This window comes from Musca domestica, unplaced genomic scaffold (assembly GCF_030504385.1).
Source record: "Musca domestica strain aabys unplaced genomic scaffold, Musca_domestica.polishedcontigs.V.1.1 2, whole genome shotgun sequence".
Taxonomy (NCBI): domain Eukaryota; kingdom Metazoa; phylum Arthropoda; class Insecta; order Diptera; family Muscidae; genus Musca; species Musca domestica.
In genome coordinates, this window is record NW_026712249.1 from 15,350,635 (window position 1) to 15,376,461 (window position 25,827).

General features: G+C 35.1%; 1 protein-coding gene across 2 annotated transcripts in view; it reads right to left on the minus strand.

Annotated features, from left to right (window-relative positions):
- The window catches only part of LOC101888359 (uncharacterized), a 101,104-nt gene that overhangs the window by 15,521 nt on the left and 59,756 nt on the right, over positions 1-25,827 (minus strand). Inside the window, exons 2-3 of one of the 2 annotated variants that reach the window (XM_059121851.1) lie at positions 23,633-23,993; positions 9,798-10,337 (exon numbers count right to left, since the gene is read on the minus strand). In XM_059121851.1, coding sequence (XP_058977834.1) covers positions 9,798-9,888 — 91 coding nt within the window. In that variant the 5' untranslated portion in view covers positions 9,889-10,337; positions 23,633-23,993. Of the gene's footprint in view, positions 1-9,797; positions 10,338-20,096; positions 20,511-23,632; positions 23,994-25,827 lie in introns of those variants that run through there. The other variant, XM_005183539.4, reaches the window with a different exon arrangement.

The window sequence follows — 25,827 nt, forward strand, 5'->3', positions numbered from 1 at the left end:
ACGATTATAAAATCCGAAATAAGTATCTGGTTCTCTGCAAATCACACACATACCATTATTTCTACTAATACGGGATCTGCTGCCAAGTTGCGATATGTCGGACTACTTCTTCTGCTAACTTCCTCACTAAATTACAATATTTACAACACTATGTGTTGGGGGTATTATAAGTTTGATTGGGCCAAAAATTATGTAACACCTCGAAATATTGGTTTCCCACATGGGAAAGTATATATGGATCTTCCTATCTCGCCGACCTGAGTTGATCTAGCTATGTATGTCCGTCTGCCCATGTTAATTTGTAATTACTCTACAGGTCGCAATTATGGCCCGATCTTCATGAAATTTAGAATGGAGGTCGGGCTAGAGCCAGATTAGAACCCAATTTCTTTTGGAGATGATCGCATAATATTCAGGGGTTGAAATGGAAGAAGAACTTTCCCTGATTTCCTGATGCCTGTAATAATGTTAATATAGATTTTGTAGTATTTTGTGACATTTTTTTATTTTTTCATATTTTTTATCGCATGCGATTTTTTTGAATTTGACTTAATGGTGAAGGGTATATTTTGTAATATTTTTTCACCTTACAACACAGGTTTTGGTTGTTATATACAGTCTGCAATTGTCGTCCGATCCTCACGAATATTTTTCACAAGGGTAGGGTAAGGCTCCGAAGGGCTGGGCCTATTATTTTCAAAGATGTCAGCAATATGTTTAGGGGTTAAAATGGACCAAAAAACGGAAAAATTTCCTGATCACAGAATTAAAGGCAATCGACAAGCCTGAGAAGAGAGTTACAGAGAATAATTCTAGCATTTTGGTTGACCATTGGATTACATTTAGCTTTAAAATGGACCACAACAACTGACAGCACGACGGAGTGCGTAAATATGGGGCGAATGTCTCTGTTCAAAATGCTGAGGGTGATATCTGGGCAGTGCTCCGTGACATAATTTCAAAAGCGAAATATTCCAAAATGGATTTGGACATAAGGGGGCTTCTAACATTGTAGTGTTGTAGGGTATCACATGGTCGGTCCCGCACGACTATAGCCTTTGCTTACTTGTTTTAATATCCATTAAGCTCATAAAATGCGAAATTACATACGATTCCATTCAGAAAGGGGCATCTCAATAATTTCATCACCATGAGATATGTTTTAATGATTGTAAATATTGGACCATTTCTTCTGATACCTCCCCCCTCATAGGTTTCGAGATTTTGAACAAGTTAAAAAGTATCGGTCGGTATTGCCGACAGATATATACCCTCAGCCTGCGTTAGATTATTTAAATATATTTTGGTTAGTATTGCGATTATTCAAACGTTTGACCCTCTATGCAGCAGGTTCCGAAGGAATGGGTCAATATTGTCCATTTCGTATTTTATGCGAAATCATAAATTCCGATAAATTTCATATTCATATCAGACTTCTTATTGAGAGAAATATTTGGGCATAGCAATTAGTAAAGAATTGCTGAATTGTTTCGAAAGTTATGACAGATAAAATTATTGAAAATTGTGACACTATGTGGGTGAGGTGCCAGAAGGGGTTCGAAGATATATACAAATCTTGTGTTAGCAAAAATTTTTGTATGTTTGAAATTTGCAGAGAGTTGCTTATTTATTTGAGCGTTTTTTTTTCAAAATCTTGAACCCTATGTATGGGGGAGGTACCAGAAGAAATGGTTCGATCTATACCATCTTTATAACAGATCTTGTGTTGATAGAAATATTCAGATGTGCCAAGTCTAAATGGAATCGGATGTTAATTTGGCGTTTTATGAGCCACATGGGCTCGACATTTTGTGGGGGAGGTACCAGAAGGAGTGAACCGATATAGTCAATGTTAACACCAGATCTTAGGTTTATAGAAATATTGGGATGTGTGAAATTTTAACACGTTTAGTTCCTTACATCACATTTTATAAGAGTTATAATTATTCAAAATTTTGACCCTTTGTGGTGGAGGTACTTGATGGAGTGAACCGATATAGTCCATTTTCGAACCTGACCTAGCACTTACGCAAATATTAGGATTCGCAAAGTTCGAGCAAAATCGGATCATCCTTTTTCTTTCTGTGCAGAAAATATATTTTTTGCAAATTTCGAACTTTTGTGGGGGAGGTACTTGATGGAGTGGACCGATATTGTCCGTTTTTGCACCTGACCTTGCGTTGTTACAAATATTAGGATTTGCAGAGATGGGGCAAAATCGGATCATTCTTTCTCTTTCTGTGCAGAAAATATATTTTTTTGAAAATTTCGACCTTTTGTGGGGGAGGTACCAGAAGGAGTGGACCGATGTATTCCACCTTCACACCAGATATTACGCTAGTACAATTATTGGGATGTGTGAAACTTGAAGACAATCGGACTCTTACTTCACATTTTATAAGAGTTGTTATTATTCAAAATTTTGACCCTTTGTGGGGGAGGTACTTGATAGAGTGGACCAATATTGTCCATTTTCGCACTTGACGTAGCACTGACAAAAATATTAGGATTCGCAAAGTTGGAGCAAAATCGGATCATCATTTCTCTTTCTGTGCAGAAAATATATTTTTTGAAAATTTCGACCTTTTGTGGGGGAGGTACCAGAAGGAGTGGACCGATATTGCCCATCTCCGAACTCGATCTAAGTTTGACAATAATATTACGATGTACAAAATAAGCATCCAACACGCTTAAAATTTCACACATACAAACATTTTTACAAACTCAAGATCTGTAGTGTATATATATATATATATATATATATATATATATATATATATATATATATATATATATATATATATATATATATATATATATATATATATATATATATATATATATATATATATATATATATATATATATATATATATATATATATATATATATATATATATATATATATATATATATGTGGAATGGCATAACTTGCGAAACAAGTCAGCCATTCATTACAACTTGCTTTATCTACATATTGCTCTCAGCCAAAAACCTGAGATGAATATGGGTTTTATGATTTGGCATAAAATTAGATATAAATGTTCGATTTTCTTGTAATTTTGCCAATATCAATATTTTTATCTGTATTAGATGAATTATGAAAATTTAATACTTCGGTCGACTATATATATGGTACATCACACACATTTAAATATTTTGTAAAAATTATCGCATATCTCATATAACGTGAAGTAAGTAGTCGATATAATCCATACCTGGCACATGGCAATATTTATATCATATTTATTTAGGTCCGATACCATATGGACAATATTGGCCCATTCCTTCGGAACCTTATCTATAGAGGGCCGACAATTTAAATAATTATAACAAAAGTCAAAATATATTTTAAGCATCGAACATTGGTCGAGGGTGTACATCTGTCGATAAAACCGACTGATACTTTTTAACTTGTTACATCTTCAAAAGATATTAAACGCTCCGCAATGCTGTAATTGCTGCAATTTTCTCGCATTCGTGTAAACATTTTTGTGAAATCTTTTATTTGACAAAATACAGAGATTTTTAAATAAATATTATTTTTTTTTGTTAAATATTTGTATAACATACACAGCCAAATAGATATTAGCGATCGCACATTTATTAACACACATTCGGTTAACTAATGAATTATTGTGTAACATTTATCACTTATCAGTCAGTCATCCGCCCGTCCCACCAATCCGTCAACCAGCCCCACTCAGCCATCCGTTGAAATAAAAAAGTCAAAACACCGTAAAAGGGAAATGAAAACAACTAAAATTGGCCAAAAATAAATACCTGCATCAATTGTTGCTGCTCGAGTTGAGGAGTAGTGGTGAAGAGCCTCATCACTGTTAGCGCTACATATCTACATACATATGTATGTGCATATTTATGTACTTAGTTGGGTGTTTTTTTTTTTTTTATACCCTACACCAAAAGGTGATCAGGGTATTATGTCTTTGTGCATTTGTTTGTAACAGGCAGAAGGAAACGAGATAGACCCATAGTTCCTTTTGATGATCTGCATAGAATCACATTCTGAGTCGATTTATGCATGTCCGTCCGTCCGTCTGTCCGTCCGTCCGTCTGTCTGTCCGTCCGTCCGTCTGTCCGTCTGTCCATGTATTTTTGTAAACAAAGTCCAGGTCGCATTTATTGCCCGATCCAGATGAAATTTTGCAAAGATCTTTTGTTTGACCCAAGGACGAACCCTATTGAAATTGGAGATAATCGGTCAAAATTTAGATATAGCTCCCATATATATCTTCGTCCGATTTGCCTTTTATTGAGCACCAAATGTGTAATTTCAGCCCGAATTGTATGGAATTTTGCATATACACCCAAATTAGGCCTGAAAATATGTATGCCAAATTTGATCGAAATCGGTTCAGATATAGCTATAGCTCCCATATATATTGTTTATCCGATTTGTTATTTTTGTCCACCGCCGCCGTAATATGCACTATGCAACAACAATATTTGGGAAAATATATCAAATACAGCTCAGAAACACACTTGCTAAATTTTATCGAGATCGGTTCAGATTTGGATATAGCTCCCATATATAACTTCGTCCGATTTACCTTTTATTGTGCACCAAACGTCTAATATTTGTCCAAATAGGATGGAATTTGGCACTTACGACCGAATTAAGTCTAGAAGCTAGTATGTCAAATTTGGTGAAGATCGGTTCAGATATAGCTATAGCTTCCATATATATTATTCATCCGATTTGTTATATTTGTTACCCACAACCGTAATATCCACTCTGTAACAACGATATTCAGGGAAATATATCAAATACAGCTCAGAAATATCTTTGCCAAATTTTATCGAGATCGGTTCAGATTTGGATATAGCTCTCATATATATTTTTATACGATTTCAAATTAATTGTGCACCAAATCGGCAATACAATTCCGAATTTAAAAGATACAAATGCTTCGGCATATTTAGTCCTTTGAACTTTAAATTATAATTATAATCATGATTGAATTCTCCCATAAAAACTTTTAATTGTTATGCGAAGCTCTACTAAATTAGCAAAGTGGTGTAGGGTATCATAAAGTCGGCCCCGCCCGACTTTAAGACTTTCTTTACTGTTTTTTTTTTTTTTTTTTGAATTGACAAAATTAAACCTAAATTGTTACCGAAATAGTTAGACGATGAATAACGTCAGCTGTTACGTCAAAAGACATTGTCAATAAACAATGGAATTATTTTGGAAGTTTAGTGGGTGGAGGGCTTGATAGAGGTGTACTCAGGTGCCGGTTATATGTTATGTTACCACCACCACAAGGGGAAGGGTATTATAGTTTATATCCCATTAGATACAGGTTGCTATTTATTACCAAAATTTATATCCGTTAAGATAAATAAAGAAATTAATTAGTAGAGACAAGAAAGTTTGAAGGACACTTTTACAGTAAGCTGATTCTATTGAAAGCTATAATAAATATGCGAAATCATAAATTATATGCGAAAACATAAATTCCATATTCACCTCAGGTTTCTGGTTGAGAGAAATATTCAAACATAGCGTAAAGAATCGCTGACTTGTTTCACAAGTTATGACAGATAAAAGTATTGAAAATTCTGACCCTTTGTGGGTGAGGCACCAGAAGGGGCTCGCAGATATATGTCTTCTTCACAACAGATCTTGTACAAGAAGGAGTCGACCGATATCTCCAATTCCAATTCCACAGAAGACCTTGGGTTAATAAAAATATTGTGATGTGTGTAATTTAAAGAGAAACGAATGATTATTTCGGATTTTATGATAGTTTTAGTTATTCAGAATGTTGACCCTTTGTTAGGATTGAACCGATATATCTTCATGTTCACACTAGATTTTGAGTTTATAAGAATATTGTGATGTGTGTAATTTGAAGACAATCGGACACTTAGATCACATTTTATAAGAGTTATAATTATTCAAAATTTTTACCCTTTATTGAGGAGGTACTTGATGGAGTGGACCGATATTGTCTATTTACACCTGACCTTGCAATGACGCAAATATTAGAATTTGCAAAGTTGGAGCAAAATCGCTTTCTGTGCAGAATTTTTTTTTTTTTTTTTTAAATATTTAACCTTTGTGGGGGATTTACAAGAAGGAGTAGCCCATATCCGAACTCGATCTAAGTTTGACAATAATATTACGATGAATCAAGTTTGGACCGAATCGGATAATCCCCTCGAGGGTTATCGTGCGCAAAAGCCAGACAGACAGACGAACGTACGTACGGGCGGACATCGCTAGATCGACTCCTAGTGTCTAAAACCGTTATTTCGATGAGGCACGTTTTGGCCGCATCAAATGATGTATACCCTCTACAGACGTATGGCCGAGGATATAAAAATTTTTTAACATATCATTTTGATTCTTAAAAAAAAAAATTTCTTTGCCAGAGAGTTCATGAAACTATTAAACATGTAAAAAGCAGCTATGTTCGGCCGGGTCGAATTTTTAATGCATTTTGGCATTTTGGTTAGAAAAAAATACAAAGCGTTTTTTTAAGGAAAGATTTTTAGCCATTTACGCTTTTCTGGTTTTTAATTACGCTTCTAGCTGTCAAAATGTTGGCAGCAATGCCTCCACCATTTTGAAGAATTTTGAAAAATTTCAAAAAAAATCCATCGACAAATACCGCTGTAATAAAAACCGTTAAGTGGGGGCTATACGAAGACCTTGACCTGCATAGACATTTTTCTTTCATAGACTAAAATTCGCATTACGAACCCTTAATACGAAATTGGAAACAACTCCGGTGAATAATGTCGCTAAAATCATAAAAATCCGCAATTCTTGTCAAAGGCTGTAATACCCATTACGAAGTCTAAATACGAAAGTTTAAACAACTCCGGCGAAAAATGTCCCTAAAATTTTCAAAATATAAAATATCAGGGGGTACCGTTGTTTGTGGGCTAAACTATATCGTCGACCTATATGGACAATACTCTTCCAGGAGGTAAAATACTTAGAAGAAACTTCTATTTCGAATTTCCAGAAAGTTTTAATGGAAAATTAGGATACAAACATCAAAATACAGAATTCCGTGGTGGGCGATACCGTTATATGGGGGCTATACGATATTGTGGACCTATATAGACAATTCTCTTTCAGAAGGGTAAAGTACTCAAAAGAAACTCCTTGTGTAGAATTTCAGAAAATTCCATTAAAAAATGTGGCTAAAATCATCAAAATACCGGGGTTCCGTTATATGACCTGTCTGTAGACAAAAGACAGATCTGTGCAAAATTTTAGCTTCCTGTCTTAATTCGGTTTGACTCTAGCGTTATTACAACAAACGGACAGACGGACGGACAGGGCTAAATCGTCTTAGATTTTTTCACTGATCAAAAATATATACACTTTGTTAGGTCTACAATTATTGTTTCAATTATGAGTGAGGGTAAAAAAAAAACGTGAAATCGGATGAAGATATATATATATATGTGGGTGCTATATCGAAATCTGAACCGATCCCTATAAAATTTCCTAGAGCTATTTCTATGCTGTATCTAATAGCTGGGACCAAATATCATTGTTGTGAGGAACTTTAATACAAAATCGGATGAAACATATATGTGGGAGCTGCAGCTATATCCGAACCAATTTTCACCAAATTTGGAATACTTGCTTCTAGACTGAATTCGGTCGGAAGTGCCAAAATTTTCTCGATTTGGACTGATATTAAACATCTGATGCACAATAAACTTGAAATTGAGTAAAGTTATATATGGGAGCTCTATCCAAATCTGAGCCGATCTCGATAAAATTTGGCAAGGGTATTTCTGAGCTGTATTCGATATATTTCCCACAAATATCGTTGTTATGGAATGCATATTACGGCTATGGAAGATAAAACTTAACAAATCCGATTAACAATATATATGGAAGCTATACCTATATCTGTCCCGATATCCACCAAATTTGACATACTGATTTCCAGGCTGAATGTGGTTGTAAGTACCAAATTCTATCCTATTGGGACCAATATTACACATTTGGTACACAATAACATACGAATCGGACGAAGATATATATGGGAGCTATTTTTAAAATTTAACCGATTATCTCCAATTTTAAAAGGATCCGTCCTTATGCCACACAAAATCATTGTGCAAATCGATCGGGCAATAGATGCGACCTGTATTTTATTTACAAAAATGCATGGACAGCCGGCGGACGGACAGACGGACATGCATAAATCGGCACAGAATGTGATTCTATGCGGATCATCAAAAGGAACTATGGGCCTATCTCGTTTCCTTCCCCATGTAACAAACAAATGCACAAAAACATAATACCCTGACCACCTTGTGGTGTAGGGTATAAAAATAGGCTTTCTATGCCACTGGGAGCCTGTGCGAGGTATTCGAGACCTGAAGGGCATATAAGAGGTCTTTCGTCTCCAAATCATATTATTACAAAACAAGTAAAAAAACATTAAGTTCGGCCGGGCCAAACTTTTAATACCCTCCACCTTAGGGTAAAGGAAACATTAGAAGAAATGTGGCAAAAACCATTAAAATGCCGAATATCGGGAGGTACCGTTATATGTGGGCTCTACCAAATCGTGGGCCTACACATGCAAGGTTCCGCCAACGGAGCTAGAACCCATTATGACCTACAAATACCAATTTTCAGACAAATACGTGAAAAAAAGGGGCAAAAATCATCAAATTACCGAATATCGGGAGGTACCGTTATATGGGGGCTATACCAAAACGTGGACCTATAATTACAATGACTCGCCACACGAACTGGGACCCATTATGATCTACAACTACCAAATTTTCAGTGAAATTCGTGAAAAAATCAGTAAAAAATCATCAAAATACTGAATATTGGGAGCTACCGTTATATGGGGACTATACCAAAACGTGGACCTATACATACAATGTTTCGCCACACGAACTAGGACCCATTATGACTCACAAATACCAATTTTTACACAAATCAGTGAAAAAATGTTGCAAAAACCATCAAAATACCGAATATCGGGAGGTACCATTATATGGGGGCTATACCAAATTATGGACCCATACATGCAATGTTTCGCCACCGGAGCTGGAACTCATTATGACCAACAAATACCAATTTTTAGACAAATCCTTAAAAACTGTGGCAAAAATAATCAAAATATCGAATATCGGGAGGTACCATTATATGAAGGCTATACCAAAACGTGGACCTATACATGCTATGTTTTGCCACACATACAGGGACCCATTATAACCTACAAATACCAATTTTCAGACAAATCCGTTAAATAATGTGGCATAAATCATCAAAATACCGAATATCGGGAGGTACCGTTATATGGGGACTAGACACAATTCCAATTGCTCTGCTAAATTTTGACGCTCTACGTCAAATAATGTGGGCTGTATCGTGATTTCAACAGACAGACAGACAGACAGACAGACGGACATCGTTAAATCGACTTAAAATTCTAAGCTGATTATGAATATATATACTTTATGGGGTCTACGACGAATATTTAAGGATGTTACAAACGGAATGACAAAGTTAATATACCCTCCTTTCCAAGGTGGAGGGTATAAAAACACTGTTAAGAATCTCATATTAATGTAACAGACTCCTATTGGGTCTCCTTTTGAAAAATCTCTTAGATCTCTCTCACTGCAGCTCTCTCATTTACCTCCTCCTTCTCCTCACAAAAATTCCAACATCTCCCCCCTTCCTCAAATTCCCATAATGTGTTAATATGTCATTGAATTAATTTATTAACATAAATATCGAATTTCGAAAAAATAACTGTCACTAACAATTTACTTACCGGTCGACTGCAGTGAAGATGCTATCGCTGATGGCAAAAGCAATGCAACGACTAAAAACGGTATTAGCCGGCAATGCTTGAAATCCTGCATTTCCCCTTCGTCTTCTGTGGTAGCAGCTTCAGTTTGAATGGCCTTAAATGAAGAGAATAGCCGGCGTGAAGTAATGCAGAATAGCTGCCAAACAAAAGTTGTTGTTGTGGTTGTTGTTGAGGTTGCTGTTGAGAGTTGGCTGGCTAGCTGGCTGTCTGTCTGTCTTATTAAGGCCAGTGGAAAATGGGATTAATGTACGAATAAGTACGTCACGCCGGTGTTTTTTCTCTTTCTGACACAAATATTACAAATTTGCGGCAAAACCAATAACAACAGCAGAGATAAGAAATGTTACCGGCGTTGATGTTGTTGCTGTGGGGTTGGCGTTGAATATTGAATAGCTTAAAATTATTGGAGAAATGTGTGGGTATTTGGTTGGGAAAAATACCAGTAAATTCTTTAGTCAGTCTTCAGGCATAGAATGGGCGATCAGTGACAATTATTGAAATCTGAAAAGAAAATTAAATATTTATGATTTTTTGTAATAAATTTAATAAAAACCAGTAAAGGAAGTCTTAAAGTCGGGCGGGGCCGACTTTATGATACCCTACACCACTTTGCTGATTTAGTAGAGCTCCGCTAACAATTAAAAGTTTTTATGGGAGAATTCAATCATACACGCTATGATTATAATTATAATTTAAAGTTCAAAGGACTAAATATGCCGGAGCATTGGTATCTTTTAAATTCTGAGTTGTATTGCCCATTTGGTGCACAATTAATCTGAAATCGGATAAAAGTATATATGGGAGATATATCCAAATCGAAACCGATCTCGATAAAATTTGGCAAAGATATTTCTGAGCTCTATTTGATATATTTCCCTGAATATCGTTGTTACGGAGTGCATATTACGGCTGTGGGTAACAAATATGACAAATCGGATGAACAGTATATATGGGAGCTATAGCTATATCTGAACCGATCTTCACCAAATTTGACATACTAGCTTCTAGACTCAGTTCGGTCGTAAGTGCCAAATTTCATCCAATTTGGGCAAATATTAGACGTTTGGTGCACAATCAAATGTAAATCGGACGAAGTTATATGTGGGAGCTATATCCAAATCTGAACCGATCTCGATAAAATTTAGCAAATGTATTTCTGAGCAGTATTTGAGAAATTTCACCAAATATTGTTGTTACAGAGTGCATATTACGGCTGCGGAGGACAAAAATAACAAATCGGATGAACAATATATATGGGAGCTATAGCTATATCTGAACCGATTTCGATGAAATTTGGCATACTTATTTTGAGGTCCAATCTGATCGTATACGCGAAATTCCATACTATTCGGTCTGATATTACACGTTTGGTGCACAATAAAAGCAAATCGGACGAAGATATATATGGGAGCTATATCTAAATTTTGACCGATTATCTCCAATTTCAATAGGGTTCGTCCTTGGGTCAAACAAATGATTTGTGCAAAATTCCATACTATTCGGACTGATATTACACGTTTGGTGCACAATAAAAGGCAAATCGGACGAATATATATATGGGAGCTATATCTAAATTTTGACCGATTATCTCCAATTTCAATAGGGTTCGTCCTTGGGCCGAACAAATGATCTGTGAAAAATTTCATCTGGATCGGGCAATAAATGCGACCTGTACTTTGTTTACAAAAATACATGGACAGACGGACGGACGGACATGCATAAATCGACTCAGGATGTGATTCTATGCAGATCATCAAAAGGAACTATGGGTCTATCTCGTTTCCTTTTGCCTGTTACAAACAAATGCATAAAGACATAATACCCTGACCACCTTGTGGTGTAGGGTATAAAAATAAAAATAAATAAAAAATACTGAAATATTAAAAAAATATGTTTTTGGAAAATTTTTTACTTTTGGAGAAGTATGTTTTTATACTCTCCACCAAATATACATTTCAGACCCCACGAAAATTCTCGGTCAGCATAAAATACTAGGTCTTCCTATCTGGCTTTCTGTGGAAATCATTTTAGCTTCCGAGCGAAATAAAGTGTGTTCATACAATTTTACTCAGACGAGTTTTAGGCCATATGGACATTTGGTGTTGAAAGTGGGTTATATGGGCCCACGTTTTCATATAGCCCCCATACAACCGCCGCCCTATATTCGGTATTTTGATGATTTTAGCTAGATTTTTAACAGAATTTGGAGTAATAAGCATGATCTTCTCTAACCTCTGGCTTAAGAGGTCCACGTTTTCGTATAGCCCCATATAACTGTAAAATATTCGGAGTTCTTACAATTATAGAGTTGTTTTTCATCGGATTTTTAGCTTTTGCATCTTCCTTCGAAATGGTGATTTTTTTCTTCGACTTATGGTCCTTGGAGGTTATAAAAACTGCACCATACATAGTATGGAGGGTATTTTAAGTTCGTCATTCTGTTCGTAACTTATCGAAATAATAATTTTAGGCCCAACAAAATATATATACAGGGTGAGATAAAAAACTGCAATAAACTCAAATGTCATAATCTTTATATTTTTTCAAAATTTATTGAATGAAACCAAAAAACTCGGAAAATACCGAATATCGGGAGTTACAGTTATATGGGGGTTATACGATATCGTGGACCTATATGGACAATTATTTTTCAGGAGATAAAGTAATCACGAGGAACTCTTTGTGACAATTCCATTGGAAAATGTGGTTAAAATCGTCAAAATACCGAATAATCAAATTTTAGAATAAGTTTAGATTTGTTCGAATTGGTCACCTTTGGCACGAATTATGGCCTTCAAACGGCCAATGAAACTGTTACACGGTGCCCGAATGTTGCTCTGCGGTATTTTGGCTCATTGCCGGCGAAGCGTTTGCTTGAGGTGATCGACACTTTGGTATTTTTTAGTGCCAACCTTGTTTTCAAAAACACTCCAAACACAATAGTCCAGCGGTTTGGAATCCGTAGATTTTGGTGGCCATTGTGTGTTAGAAATGAAACGAGGAACCTCTTTTTGTAACCATTTTTAGGTGGTGGCGCGTTCTGAGTGCGATGGTGCTGAGTCCTGTTGGAATGTCCAAGGTCTGCGGCCAAAACGTTTAGCGTGCCCAAGGCTTTAATACACCCTCCAAAATATTTTCGTGATAATATTCAGCATTTATTCTGATGCCACGGTCGATTAACATGGAGAAAGCGGAGAGCGACCATTGGCTGTTATGGCTGCCCACACAATCACCATGGCCGGCGCTTAAGTTCTGGTGGCCAAGCGAAGGTGCACATTTTCAGCTGACCTCTTTGGCAAGTAAAAACGATCATTTTGTTAGTTTACAAAGAGAGAGAGAGAGAAAACCAAATTCGGTAGTTCACCACTTTCGGCCAAGTGAAGCAACTCTTTAGCTCTTTTGGTTCTATTTTCTTTCTGCTGCGGCGGTGTAAGTTTTTGCACTTTTTGGAATTTCAAAGGCTTTACCCGGAGCTCATTTTTAAATATTTGCCGAACGGAATATTGCGATATGTTCAGAGCTCACGAGCCATTTTTTGGCCACTGCGACCCGGATTTCGAACAAGTCGCTTCTTTATTTTTCGAACCATTTCTGCTGATGTTGCTGTTTTCTTCCCTCCACTTCCTTGACATCGGGCTACACTACCAGTATCACGATTACGAGCGATGGTACGAGACACAAAAGATTTATTCACATTTAAATGCTAGAGTTCTCTAACGATAGCCACTTGTCGTTTTCCAGCCAAATATAAAGAAATCAGACTATCACGCTTGAATTCCGAATTCACGAATAACTTTTTTTCTGGGAAATTCTCACGAAAATGCTTATGTACGATTATAAACAATATAATGAGCTGTCACTGGAATAATTTTAACATCTGTCGGACGAGTGGCTTAGAAATGTCAGCAGTCTGAATTTGGTTGCAGTTTTTTCATCTCACCCTGTATATATTCTTGGTCAGCATAAAATTCTAAGACGATTAGGCATCTGTCCGTCTGTTGTAATCTCGCTAGAGTCCAAACGAATAAAGACAGGAACCTAGAATTTTGTATGGTATCGAATAGCCCCCATATATTCGGTATTTTGATGATTTTAGTCACATTTTTCAATTGAATTGTCTGAAATTCTACACAAGGAGTTCCCTCTTCGTACTTTACTCCCTGGAAGAGAATTGTGTATATACGTCTACGTTTCAGTATAGCTTATCCCAAGATATTGAGTATTTCCAGGATTTTCGTGACATAATTTACCGAAATTGCGTAAAATTTCGTATTTGAAGTTCGCAATGGATACTACAACCTATGACGGAAAATTGTCTATGCAGGTCTATAAAAAATAAAAATCTAATATTATTGGCTCAATTTTTTTTTTTTTTTGAAAAATGTAACAATTATTGATTTAAAAAAAAAATTTAAGAAATATTTCTTAAAAGTCGACGCTATCGGTTTTTGACCATAAGTTTTGTATACCCTACACCACAAGGTGGTCAGGGTATTATCTCTTTGTGCATTTGTTTGTAACAGGCAAAAGGAAATGAGATAGACCCATAGTTCCTTTTGATGATCTGCATTCTGAGTCGATTTTTGCATGTCCGTCCGTCCGTCTGTCCATGTATTCTTGTGAACAAAATGCAGGTCGCATTTATTATCCGATTGAGATGAAATTTTCAAAACAAGATTTATTTGGCCCAAGGACGAACCCTATTGAAATTGGAGATAATCGGTAGAAATGTAGATATAGCTCCCATATATATCTTCGTCCGATTTGCCTTTTATTGTGCACCAAACGTGAAATATCAGTCCGAATACTATGGAATTTTGCACGCACGATCAGACTGGACTCAAAATAAGTCTGCCAAAATTGATTGAAATCGGTTCAGATATAGCGATAGCTCCCACATATATTGTTCATCAGATTTGTTATTTTTGTCCTCCGCAGCCGTAATATGCATTCTGTAACAACAATATTTGAGGAAATATATCAAATACAGCTGAGAAATACATATGCTGAATTTTATCGAGATCGGTTCAGATTTGGATATATCTCTCCCATATATAACTTCGTCCGATTTACCTTTTATTGTGCACCAAACGTCTAATATTTATTCGAATGGGATGCAATTTGGTACTTACGACCGAATTGAGTATAGAAGCTAGTATATCAAATTTGGTAAAGATCGGTTCAGATATAGCTATAGCTCCCATATATATTGTTCATTCGATTTGTTGTATTTGTTACCCACAGCCGTAATATGCACTCCGTAACAACGATATTCAGGGAAATATATCAAATACAGGTCAGAAATATCTTTGCTAAATTTTATCGAGATCGGTGCCGATTTGGATATAGCTCCCATATATATCTTTATCAGATTTCAAATTAATTGTGCACGAAATGGGCAGTACAAGTCCGAATTTAAAAGATACAAATTTTTCGGCATATTTAGTCCTTTGGACTTTAAATTATAATTATAATCAAAGCGTGTATGACTGAATTCTCCCATAAAAACTTTTAATTGTTATGCGGAGCTCTACTAAATTAGCAAAGTGGTGTAGGATATCATAAAGTCGGCCCGACCGACTTTAAGACTTTTTTTACTGGTTTAATGTTATATTATTGGTTTTTGAAAAAAAAATATATATTTCCCAGAAAATAAAAATAATTTAATTTATTATTCTTTTTTTTTTTTTTTGTGAAAATTTGTGACTGTTTATTTATTTTGCAAGGCTATGATTATAAAAAAATGTATCCTAGAAAAATGCTTAAAAAAGAAGTAATAGACACCATAATGACATTGGAAACAATATTAAAAAAATTCCATAATTATTGAAAAAATAAATTTGGAACACTGAGCGACTTTTTCTGATACTTAAAAAAATGGTTCAAAAACCACCGACAGGGGAACATAAAAAAATAAATTTATTTTTTTAATAAATAAAATAAGACTCTTAAATGGAAAGTAAAATTAAAAAAAAAAACTAGAAAAAATACTTTTAAATTGCGTTTTTCTTCATGGGCCAGAAAAAAAACCACAAAAAATAGTGCCAGGAAATATATTCTTTAAAAACATCTGATCAAAATATTCTTAAAAAATCAACATTCCAAGGGTAAAAACTGTATTAAATCCCTGCCGAACTTTGTTATACCCCTCACCACGAGAAAATTAAAATTATCACCAATTGTCCTCCAAAAAATTCGTGATGAATTGCGGGAGGAAGGTATCTTATGGTCGGATTCTCTAAATTTTTTTATTATTGTTGTCTTCTATCTCAGTATTTTGTTGTGTTTTTTAAAGTTATAAAAATGTATGTTTTATGTGTGGGAAATTTGCACATGATGGCTAACTAAGTAACTCTTTGGTGGTGGCCTGATTGGTTAGTTGGCTGGTTGGTTGGTGATTATTGGCCAGGCTGCTTTTGGCAAAAAGAAAAAAATAAACGTGGAAAATTGAAATAAGAGAAGACGAAGACAACTGCCACCACTTTCACTTGTTGCAAAAAAAAAACACAAACTTTAGCAATATTTTGTTATTGCATTTTGTACTTTTTTTTTGTAATTTGGTACAAAATGATATCAACGATGGCTGATGATTTGGAGGGGCAGTAATAAAACTTTGATACTTGTCCCCCCATCGGGTGGGGCGATATGAATTTAATAATCGACCGGTGATTCAATTAAAAAGCCTAAAGTACATTTTGTCATATTTTTTTCGCTAATATTTTTTTCTTTTTAATGGAAAATGTGGCAAGCTACCTAAAATGGTAGCGCGTATGCTGCAACTTCCTTGATCCTAAATGTTTTATATAATTATCTAGTTTTTGGGAGAGAAATTACACTTTCACCACGGGAGAAGGGGTTTGATTATAAAAATTGTAAAGGGGTGACAAAAGAGATACATATCTACTAACATTTACAAGATATATGATATTATTGACCAAAAAAATGTCCAACCGATATGATTCAAAGGGGAATCTGGAAACCTCAGGCCACTTTGTATTGAAAGATTGGGGAAGCTAGAATCGTACACAAAAAAATTCTTTAATATTCCCCAAAAGAGTAAAGAGGCGACAAAAATTGACTTTATGTAGTACACTGAGTGAACCCAGTAAATTAGAAATGAGAAACTGAAAAACTACATCGGAAATTCAATAAAATAGAGGGAACCCCCTCCCATTACTTCATTTTTCATACCCTCAAACATATGGCTAGAGAAGGTATATATCATTTGATAGGGCCAAAACGTGCCTCATCGAAATAACGATTTTAGACTCTAGGTCTCTTTGCACCAAATCCGTTACAGGACATTTGGAGTCGATCTACCGATGTCCGTCCGTCCGCCTGTCTGGCTGGCTGGCTGGTGCGCACGATAACTCTCGAAGGGAGTATCCGATTTGGTCTAAATTTGGTACATCCTAATATTATTATCAAACATAGATCGAGTTCGGAGATGGGCAATATCAGTCCACTTCTTCTGATACCTCCCCCACAAAATGTCAACATTTTCTAAGAAAATAATTTGCTGCACAGAAGGAGAAAGGATAGTCCGATTTTGCTCCAACTTTTCAAATCCTAATATTTGCGTCAGGTGCGAAAATGGACAATACCGGTCCTCTCCATCAAGTACCTCCCCCACAAAGGATCAAAATTTTGAATAATTATAACTTTTATAAAATCCGATGTTAGAGTCCGATTGCCTTCAAATTTCACACATCCCAACAACTTTATTAATACACGGTCTGGCGTTAAGATGGCATACATCGGTCCACTCCTTCTGGTACCTCCCCCACAAAAGGCCGAAATTTTCAAAAAATACAAAAAAAATATTTTCTGCACAGAAAGAGAAAAGATAATCCGATTCGGCTTTAACTTTGCAAAACTTAATATTTGCATCAGTGCTACCACAGGTGAGAAAATGGACAATATCGGTTTACTCCATCATTTATTAACCCAAGGTCTGGTGTGAAGATGAATATACATCGATTCACTTCTTCTGACATCTCCCCCACAAAGGGTCAACATTTTGAATAACCATGAAGCCCATAAAATGCGAAATTAATATCCGATTCCATTCAGACTTGGCACATCTCAATATTTCTATCAGCAGAAGATATGTTATAAAGATGGAAGAGATTGAACCATTCCTTCTGGTACCTCCCTTACTAAGGGTCAAAGTTTTGAATAACCAAAACGATCATAAAATCCAAAATGAGCATCCGATTTCCTTCCTAATTTCACATATTCCATTATTTCTACTAACATAAGATCTGCTGTAAAGATGGGATATATCGGTCCGCTCCTTCTGGTACAACTCCCACAAAGGGTCAAAAGTTTTGAATATACATGAAGCTCAAAAAAAAAACGCGAAATAAGTATCTGATTTCTTTTAAACTTAAACTTATATTAAACAAGTAAGCAAAGGCTATTGACGTGCGGGGCCGATCATGTGATACCCTTTAAGACTACAATGTGTTAGAAGCCCTCTTATATATAAATCCATTTTGGAAGATTTCGCTTTTGAAATAATGTCACGGAGCACCGCCCAGATGTTTCCCTTAGAATTTTGACCAGGAACATTTGCCCAATATTTACGCTCTCCGTCGTGCTGTTAGTTGTTGTGGTCCATTTAACAGCTATATATAAATCAATGGTCATCCAAAATGCTAGAATTCTTCTCTGTCCTTAACTCTCTTCTCAGGCGTATCGATTGGCTTCAATTGTGTGATCTGCAAATTTTTTTTGTTTTTGATCCATTTCAACCCCTTAATATATTGCGGACATCTTTGAAAATAATATGCCTAGCCCTTCTGAGCCTAATTCTACCCTTGTGAAAATTTTCGTGAAGATCGGACGATAATTGCAATCTGAACCTGTGCTGTAAGTTGAAAAAATTTTTAAAATATTCACTTCCAAATTACTATCGGCATCTACGTATCGTTCAGAATTGACATTTTCGTCTATTTGTGATTTCGCTTGGATTAAAAATATTCGCGGTTTAATGGAAAATTTGACTTTTATTTAACACAAATGTTGTGATCTATTTCACCCACTAAATATTACCAAATGATCATACAAATTGGAAGGCTTCTGCACAGCCCAAAACTCTAGCCCCATGCTAACTTCCGCGTCGATTGGTCTATAATTGCGACCTGTAGAGCAATTATAGAGCATTTAAACCCCTAAATATTTTGCGATAATCTCCAAAAACAATAGGATTCTATTTTGACTCCATTCCCATCTCCATTTTCAATTTCGTGAGGATCGAGCCATAATTGCGACCTGTAGAGTGATTACAAATAACATGGACAGACGGACGGACATACAAAGCTAGATCGACTCAGCTCGGCGAGATAGGAAGATCCATATATACTTTCCGATGTTGGAAACCAATATTTCGAGGTGTTACATAATTTTTGGCCCAATCAAACTTATAATACCCCCAACACATAGTGTTGTAGGGTATACAAATTATGTGTCCAAAGTTTCATGGAAAATGTAAATTAAAAAATGTATAATTTATTCAAAATCCATGATTATGGGTTTAAAGTTGCATGTCCACAATTATGAGTCTGAATGTCTATAAAAAAATTCTTAAAAAAGTCAATTACAGACAAGAGTTTTTCTATAGGAAATCTTCATAGGGAATCTGATTTAATAAAGCTGTCCGGCTAGATTTGAGTTGGTTTGAATAACTATATTTAAATATATTTTTTTTTTTTTTTTCATGCGGCCTAACTTCGTAAGACCTAAACGGCAATCCCTTTTTTGCAAAACTCAAAAATTATTAGATAAAATAATAAAAAAAAATTCTTAAGAAATTCTGTTTTAAATGATTCGATGTTAGGTGAACAAAATCTTTTAAGATTCATATTTTAATGGTCTGATTTTTTTTAATTATTTGAAAAAATTTTTACTCTTTTTTATGCCGGTCCCACATGATTACAACAAATTTTCCACATAAAACAATGGTGGCGATCCCTACTCGTTATTATACGATTTTATATAAAAACTAAAAAATTGCCGGATACAGGGAATGAAAATACCGGTCTCAATAATTTCAAATTCATAAAATTTTTTTCAATCAATTAAAGAAAATACCAGTCTTTCCTTCCGATTTCATAATTTCTCCGATTATATTCACCAATTATCACTACTATCATTTAATTTGTCTTAACAACATAATTTCAATTTTTTTCTTCAATTTTTATAATTACATATTTTTTATAATTGCACATTGTTTCACTTTTGCTAAAAATTTCTTACATTTGCCCATATCACTTTTCATCCGTTGCTGTGTTTGGTTTTTTCAAACTTCACTCATTCACAACTGAAACTTTTATTTTTTCTTTTTTTTTAAATCATTAAAGCCAAGTGATTGATAATTGATTGTTGACTGACTTTCGATGGCATTTATGGTTTAATAGATGCTTTTCTATTTTTTGTTTTCTTTACTCTCTTTGTAAGTGATTATCAACTTTATGAATAAAAGATGGTGACCATCATCATCTTGTTTTCAAACATTTAATCATTTCACTCTTTGCATTTTTTTTTTTTTGTATTTAGCCGCGCATATAAACGCACATTGGTCCACTGATTTAATGAAAGAAATAAATCGTTAAAGTGCGCATGCGCCACACTGCATTTCAAACAAATAGTTACCGGCAACGTACATTGACGTCTTTACCGTAACGAGTGTAAATATCAACTGACTCGTACACATTTTGTTGGTGGTGGCTATTCATGCTCTTGGCCACCTTTACTGAGCTAACGGCGGTAATTGTCTCCCTCCCAAAACAAACACTTTCTTGTTATTCAATTTGCACCTGTTGTAATGAGTGATTTTGCTTTTGTTACTCTCTCTCTCTCTCTCGGCAATGAATTAAGCTCTCTCAAGAGGTAATGCATAGAGAAATGCCACATTGAAAAGGAAATTATTGAATGGCATGAAGGGCTATGAAATTATAAATTTTAAGAATCTAACATTTTGAGTCCGAAAGACCATGGAAATTATATACTATATATCAACGATTATGGGTTTTATGTTCAATGAAAAATAAAAATTAAAAAATTCATGATTATGGGTCTAAAAATCTATAAAAGGTATTATTATTAAATTAATTCCACGATTATGGATATTCAGACCCATGAAACATATATTTATTAATAAAAAATCACTATTATGGATCTAAAAATCAATTAAAAATATTTATAAAACTTTAAGATCTTAGGTCTAATGGTCAATGGAAAATAAAAAAATTAACGATTACCGATCCAGGGGTCCATGAAAAATATTCATAAAAAATCCACGATTAAGGGTCTAGAAGTCCATGTAAAATATTCATTAAAATCTACAATTATGGGTCGACATATCGATTAAAAAAAGTGGTAAGGGATGGTCCGATCTCTACCATCTTATTAATAGATCTTGTGTTCATAGAAAGATTGAGATGTACCAAGTCTGAATGGAATCGGATGTTTATTTTGCGTTTTATGAGCTTCATGGATATTCAAAACGTTTATGCTTAGTAAGGGAGATACCAGAAGCATTGGTCCGATCTCTATAATCTTAATAACAGATATTGTGTTGATGGAAATACTGAGATATACCAAGTCTGGAATGGAATCGGATGTTAATTTTGCGTTTTATGAGCTTTATAATATTGAAAATTTTGACCCTTTTGTGGGTGAGGTACCAGAAGGAGTGGACCGATATATCCCATCTTCACAGTTAGTAGAAATAATGGGATGTATGAAATATGAAAAGAACCGGATGCGTATTTCGAATTTTATGATCGAACTTGTTATTCAAAACGTTGACGCTTTGTGGAGGAGATACCAGAAAGAATGGTCCGATCGTTACCATCTTTTTAACAGATCTTCTTTTGATGGAAATATTGAGATGTACCAAATCTGAATGGAAACGGATGTTAATTTCACGTCTTAAGAGCTTCAAAGATATTCCACATTTTGACCCTTTGTGCTGGAGGTACCAGAAGAAATGAACCGATATATCCCATTTTCTCAGCAAATCGTGTGTTAGTAGAAATAATGGGATGTGCGGAATATGAAGAGAACCAGATGTTTATTTCCGATTTTATAATCGTTTTGGCTACTCAAAATGTGAGGGAGATACCAGAAGGAGTGGACCGATGTATTCCATCTTCACATCAGATCTTGTTTTGGTAGAAATATTTGGATACGCGAAATTTGAAGACAATCGGATTCTTACATCACATTTTATAAAAGTTGTAATTGTTCAAAAATGTTGACCCTATGTGGTGGAGGTAATTGATAGAGTGGGCCGATATCGTCCATTTTCACACCTGACCTAGCACTGCTGAAAATATTACCATTGGCAAAGTTGGAGCAAAAGCAGATTATCCGTTCCTATTCTATGCAGTAACATATTTTCTTTGAATATTTCGTGGGGGAGGTACCAGAAGGAGTGAGCCGATATTGGCCATCTCCGAACTTGATCTAAGTTTGACAATAACATTACGATGTACCAAGTTTGGACCAAATCGGATACTCCCTTCGAGATTTTCGAGCGCACCAACCAGACAGACGGACGGACGGACATCGCTAAATCGACTCCAAATGTCCTGAAACAGATTTGGTCGAAAGAGACCTAGAAAATCTTTATTTCGATGAGGCACTTTTGGCCGTAACAAATGATATATACCCTCTTATATGGCTTAGGGTATAAAAATATTCTTTGAAAAATCCACATTTGGTTGGACTGATGTTGGATGAAAAAATATTCTTTGAAAAATCCACGTTTGGTTGGACTGATGTTGGAATGAAAAAATATTCTTTGAAAAATCCACGTTTGATTGGACTGATGTTGGATGAAAAAATATTCTTTGAAAAATCCACGTTTGGTTGGACTGATGTTGGATGAAAAAATATTCTTTGAAAAATCCACGTTTAATAGGTTTGATGTTGTATCAAAAAAATATTCTTTGAAAAATCCACGTTTGATGTTGGATGAAAAATATTCTTTGAAAAATCTACGTCTGAATGGTCTGTGGGTCGATGAAAAAATATTCTCTGAAAAATCCACGTTTGGTTGGTCTGATGTTGGATGAAAAAATATTCTTTGAAAAATCCACATTTGGTTTGTCTGATGTTGGATGAAAACATATTCTTTGAAAAATCCGCGTTTGATTGGTTTGATGTTGGAAGAAAACATTTTCTTTGAAAAATCCAAGTTTTAAAGGTTTGATAAAATTGTCTGACGTTGGATGAAAAAATATTCTTTAAAAAAAAATCCACGAATACCCATTTCCAACAACATGGCAACTCCCTCTTTATATCACTGAGAGAGTATGCTATCTCACCTGAATGCGTTGGCGTTTAATGCTCACCGTTACAACAACAATCCCCCCACATTCACAACCCATGCACTTGGGGCTTATTGGCCAACATGTTTGTTTGTGTTTTGCTTTTGCAAATTTTGTTTGTTTTTGTTTTGTTGTTGTTTTTTTCAATGCGTGTAAAATTCCGGCTTTCACTCATCGACGAGACGCTTGGAAAACCTGTCCGCTTCGATATTCGCACTCATTCATAAATTCGTAGGGGACAAGTTACACGCATTATTTTGTTGGCTTAGGCTTCGTCTGATTTTGGAAACTTGCTCGCATTATTTCCGTTACAAAGAAAGAAAAGAGGGAGAGAGAGAGAGAGAGTGGAGGCAAATCTCTCCCCATTTAAATTTAGCTGATGTTAAATTCGCATTGTTTTCTTTTTTTTTCAAAAATTAAGTCAAGTTTTTTTTTTTTTGTTTGTTTGTTGCTTACCTTTCTGTAACGCTATTGGCAATCAAGTTCCAGATAATGTTGATGAAATTTGGTTGGCTTTGTTTTATGTCTGCGAAAATCTTGTCCAGTCCACAATAGACCATAGACACCACCATCAGCATCCAAAACAATGCGTTTGCCTTTGTTGCTGATGCTTGTAGTCCCTCACAGAGTAGTTGGTAATTCAACACTGTTTGACGTTTCGAGGGGTGGAGGGGGTTAATTAATTTGGGAATGCGGCCAAAATGTGTCGTTATCTCTGTCTTGGCTATGTTGTCACTTGGAAGCACAAAGTTGGAATCAAATCAACTGTGTTTTTGCAATATAAAGTCAATTTCTGTCATTCGATCATAAATTATGTCTGGAAAAAACGGAAAATAAAAATAATTAATTTCAATGGAAAGAAATTGAAATGGTTGATATTAAAATAACAACAATAAATAACTTTTTAAAAATGAAATCGATTGCAAAATATTTATAACAAAGATTATTATAATAATAAGTAAGAGAGCAGTAAGTTCGGCCGGGCCGATCTTTTGAATTTCCAAAAAAAAAAAATAAAATAAAATAAAATCCGTTAAAAATTCTGTTAAAATCTTAAAAATAACGAATGTACTAGGGTCTATACGACGACGTGTGACTTGCATAGGCAACTTTTGTCATAAACCATTACAATTTTCAAATACGAAACTTGAATAAAAAAATTCGGTGAATAATAAAGCTAAAACCATCTCAAAAAAAAAAAAAAAACAAAGTCCGAACATTGAATACCCTCCACCATTTGGATCGAATTTGGAAATTTTCAAAAAATAAAATCCTTAAAAAATTCTGTTAAAATTTTAAAAATACCAAAAATTCTTAAAAGAATATTAAAATCAAGTAAAAAAGCTGTAAGTTCGGCCGGACAAATTTGGCAATTTTCAAAAAATTAAAATCCATTAAAAATTCTGTTAAAATCTTAAAAATGTCGAATTTAGTCGTATTTTAGGGTCTTTACGTGGACCTGCATACGCAACTTTTGTCATAAGCCTGCACAGACAATTTTCTGGCATAGGCTGTAGCATCCATTACGAACTTCAAGCATAAAATTTCAAATAATTCCTGTAAATAATGTCGCTAAAATCATCAAAATTCCGAATATAGGGAGGTACAGTTATATTGGGGCTATACGAAGACCTAGACCTGCACCGACAACTTTCTGTCATAGGCTGTAGTATCCATTACGAACTTCAAACACCAAATTTGAAACAATTCCGGTAAATAATGTCGCTAAAATCAACAAAGAACCGAATATCGGGAGGTACTATTATATGGGGGCTATATGAAGACGTGAACTTGCACAGACAATTTTCTGTCATATCAGTACCCATTACGAATTTCTAATACCAAATTTGAAACAATTTCGCTGAAATCACCAAAGTACCGAATTTCGGGAGGTACTATTATATGGGAGCTATATGAAGACGTGAACTTGACCAGACAATTTTCTGTCATTGGCTGTAGCATCCGTTACGAAGTTCAAATACCAAATGTGAAATAATTTCGGAGAATAATGTCGCTTAAATCACCGAGATACCGAACATCGGGAGGTACCATTATATCTGGGTTATACCAAAACGTGGACCTACATGGTCCATTTTCAATACCAAAAGTCCAGCAGACATAATACATATTTGAGTAAAATTTGATCAACCTACTTCATTTCGTTCGGAAGCAAGAGCGATTTCCACAGACGGACAGACGGATAGACGGACGGACATCGCTAAATCGACATAGAATTTTATGTTGATCCAGATTATATATACTTTGTGGGGTCTAAAATGTATATTTCGAGGTGTTATAAACGGAATGACAAACATAATATACCCTCCATACTATGGTGGAGGGTATAATAATAATAGACTTTCCACACCCTTCCATATTTTTTATACCCTATATTTCCAATATTTCTATCGACACAAAACTAAGTGGGAAGATGGAATATGTCGGACCACTCCTTCTGGTATCTCCCCCACATAGGGTGAGATTCGAATTAGAATTCGAATATCTTAAATTTTTGTAAATCTCAATTTTTCTACCACCCCAAGATCTCGTATGAAGAACGTATAGAATGTAGCACTATTTCTAGTACTCCCCCCCCCCCAACGGGTCCAAATTTTGAAAAAAAAAAACAATAAAGCTCATAAAACGCCAAA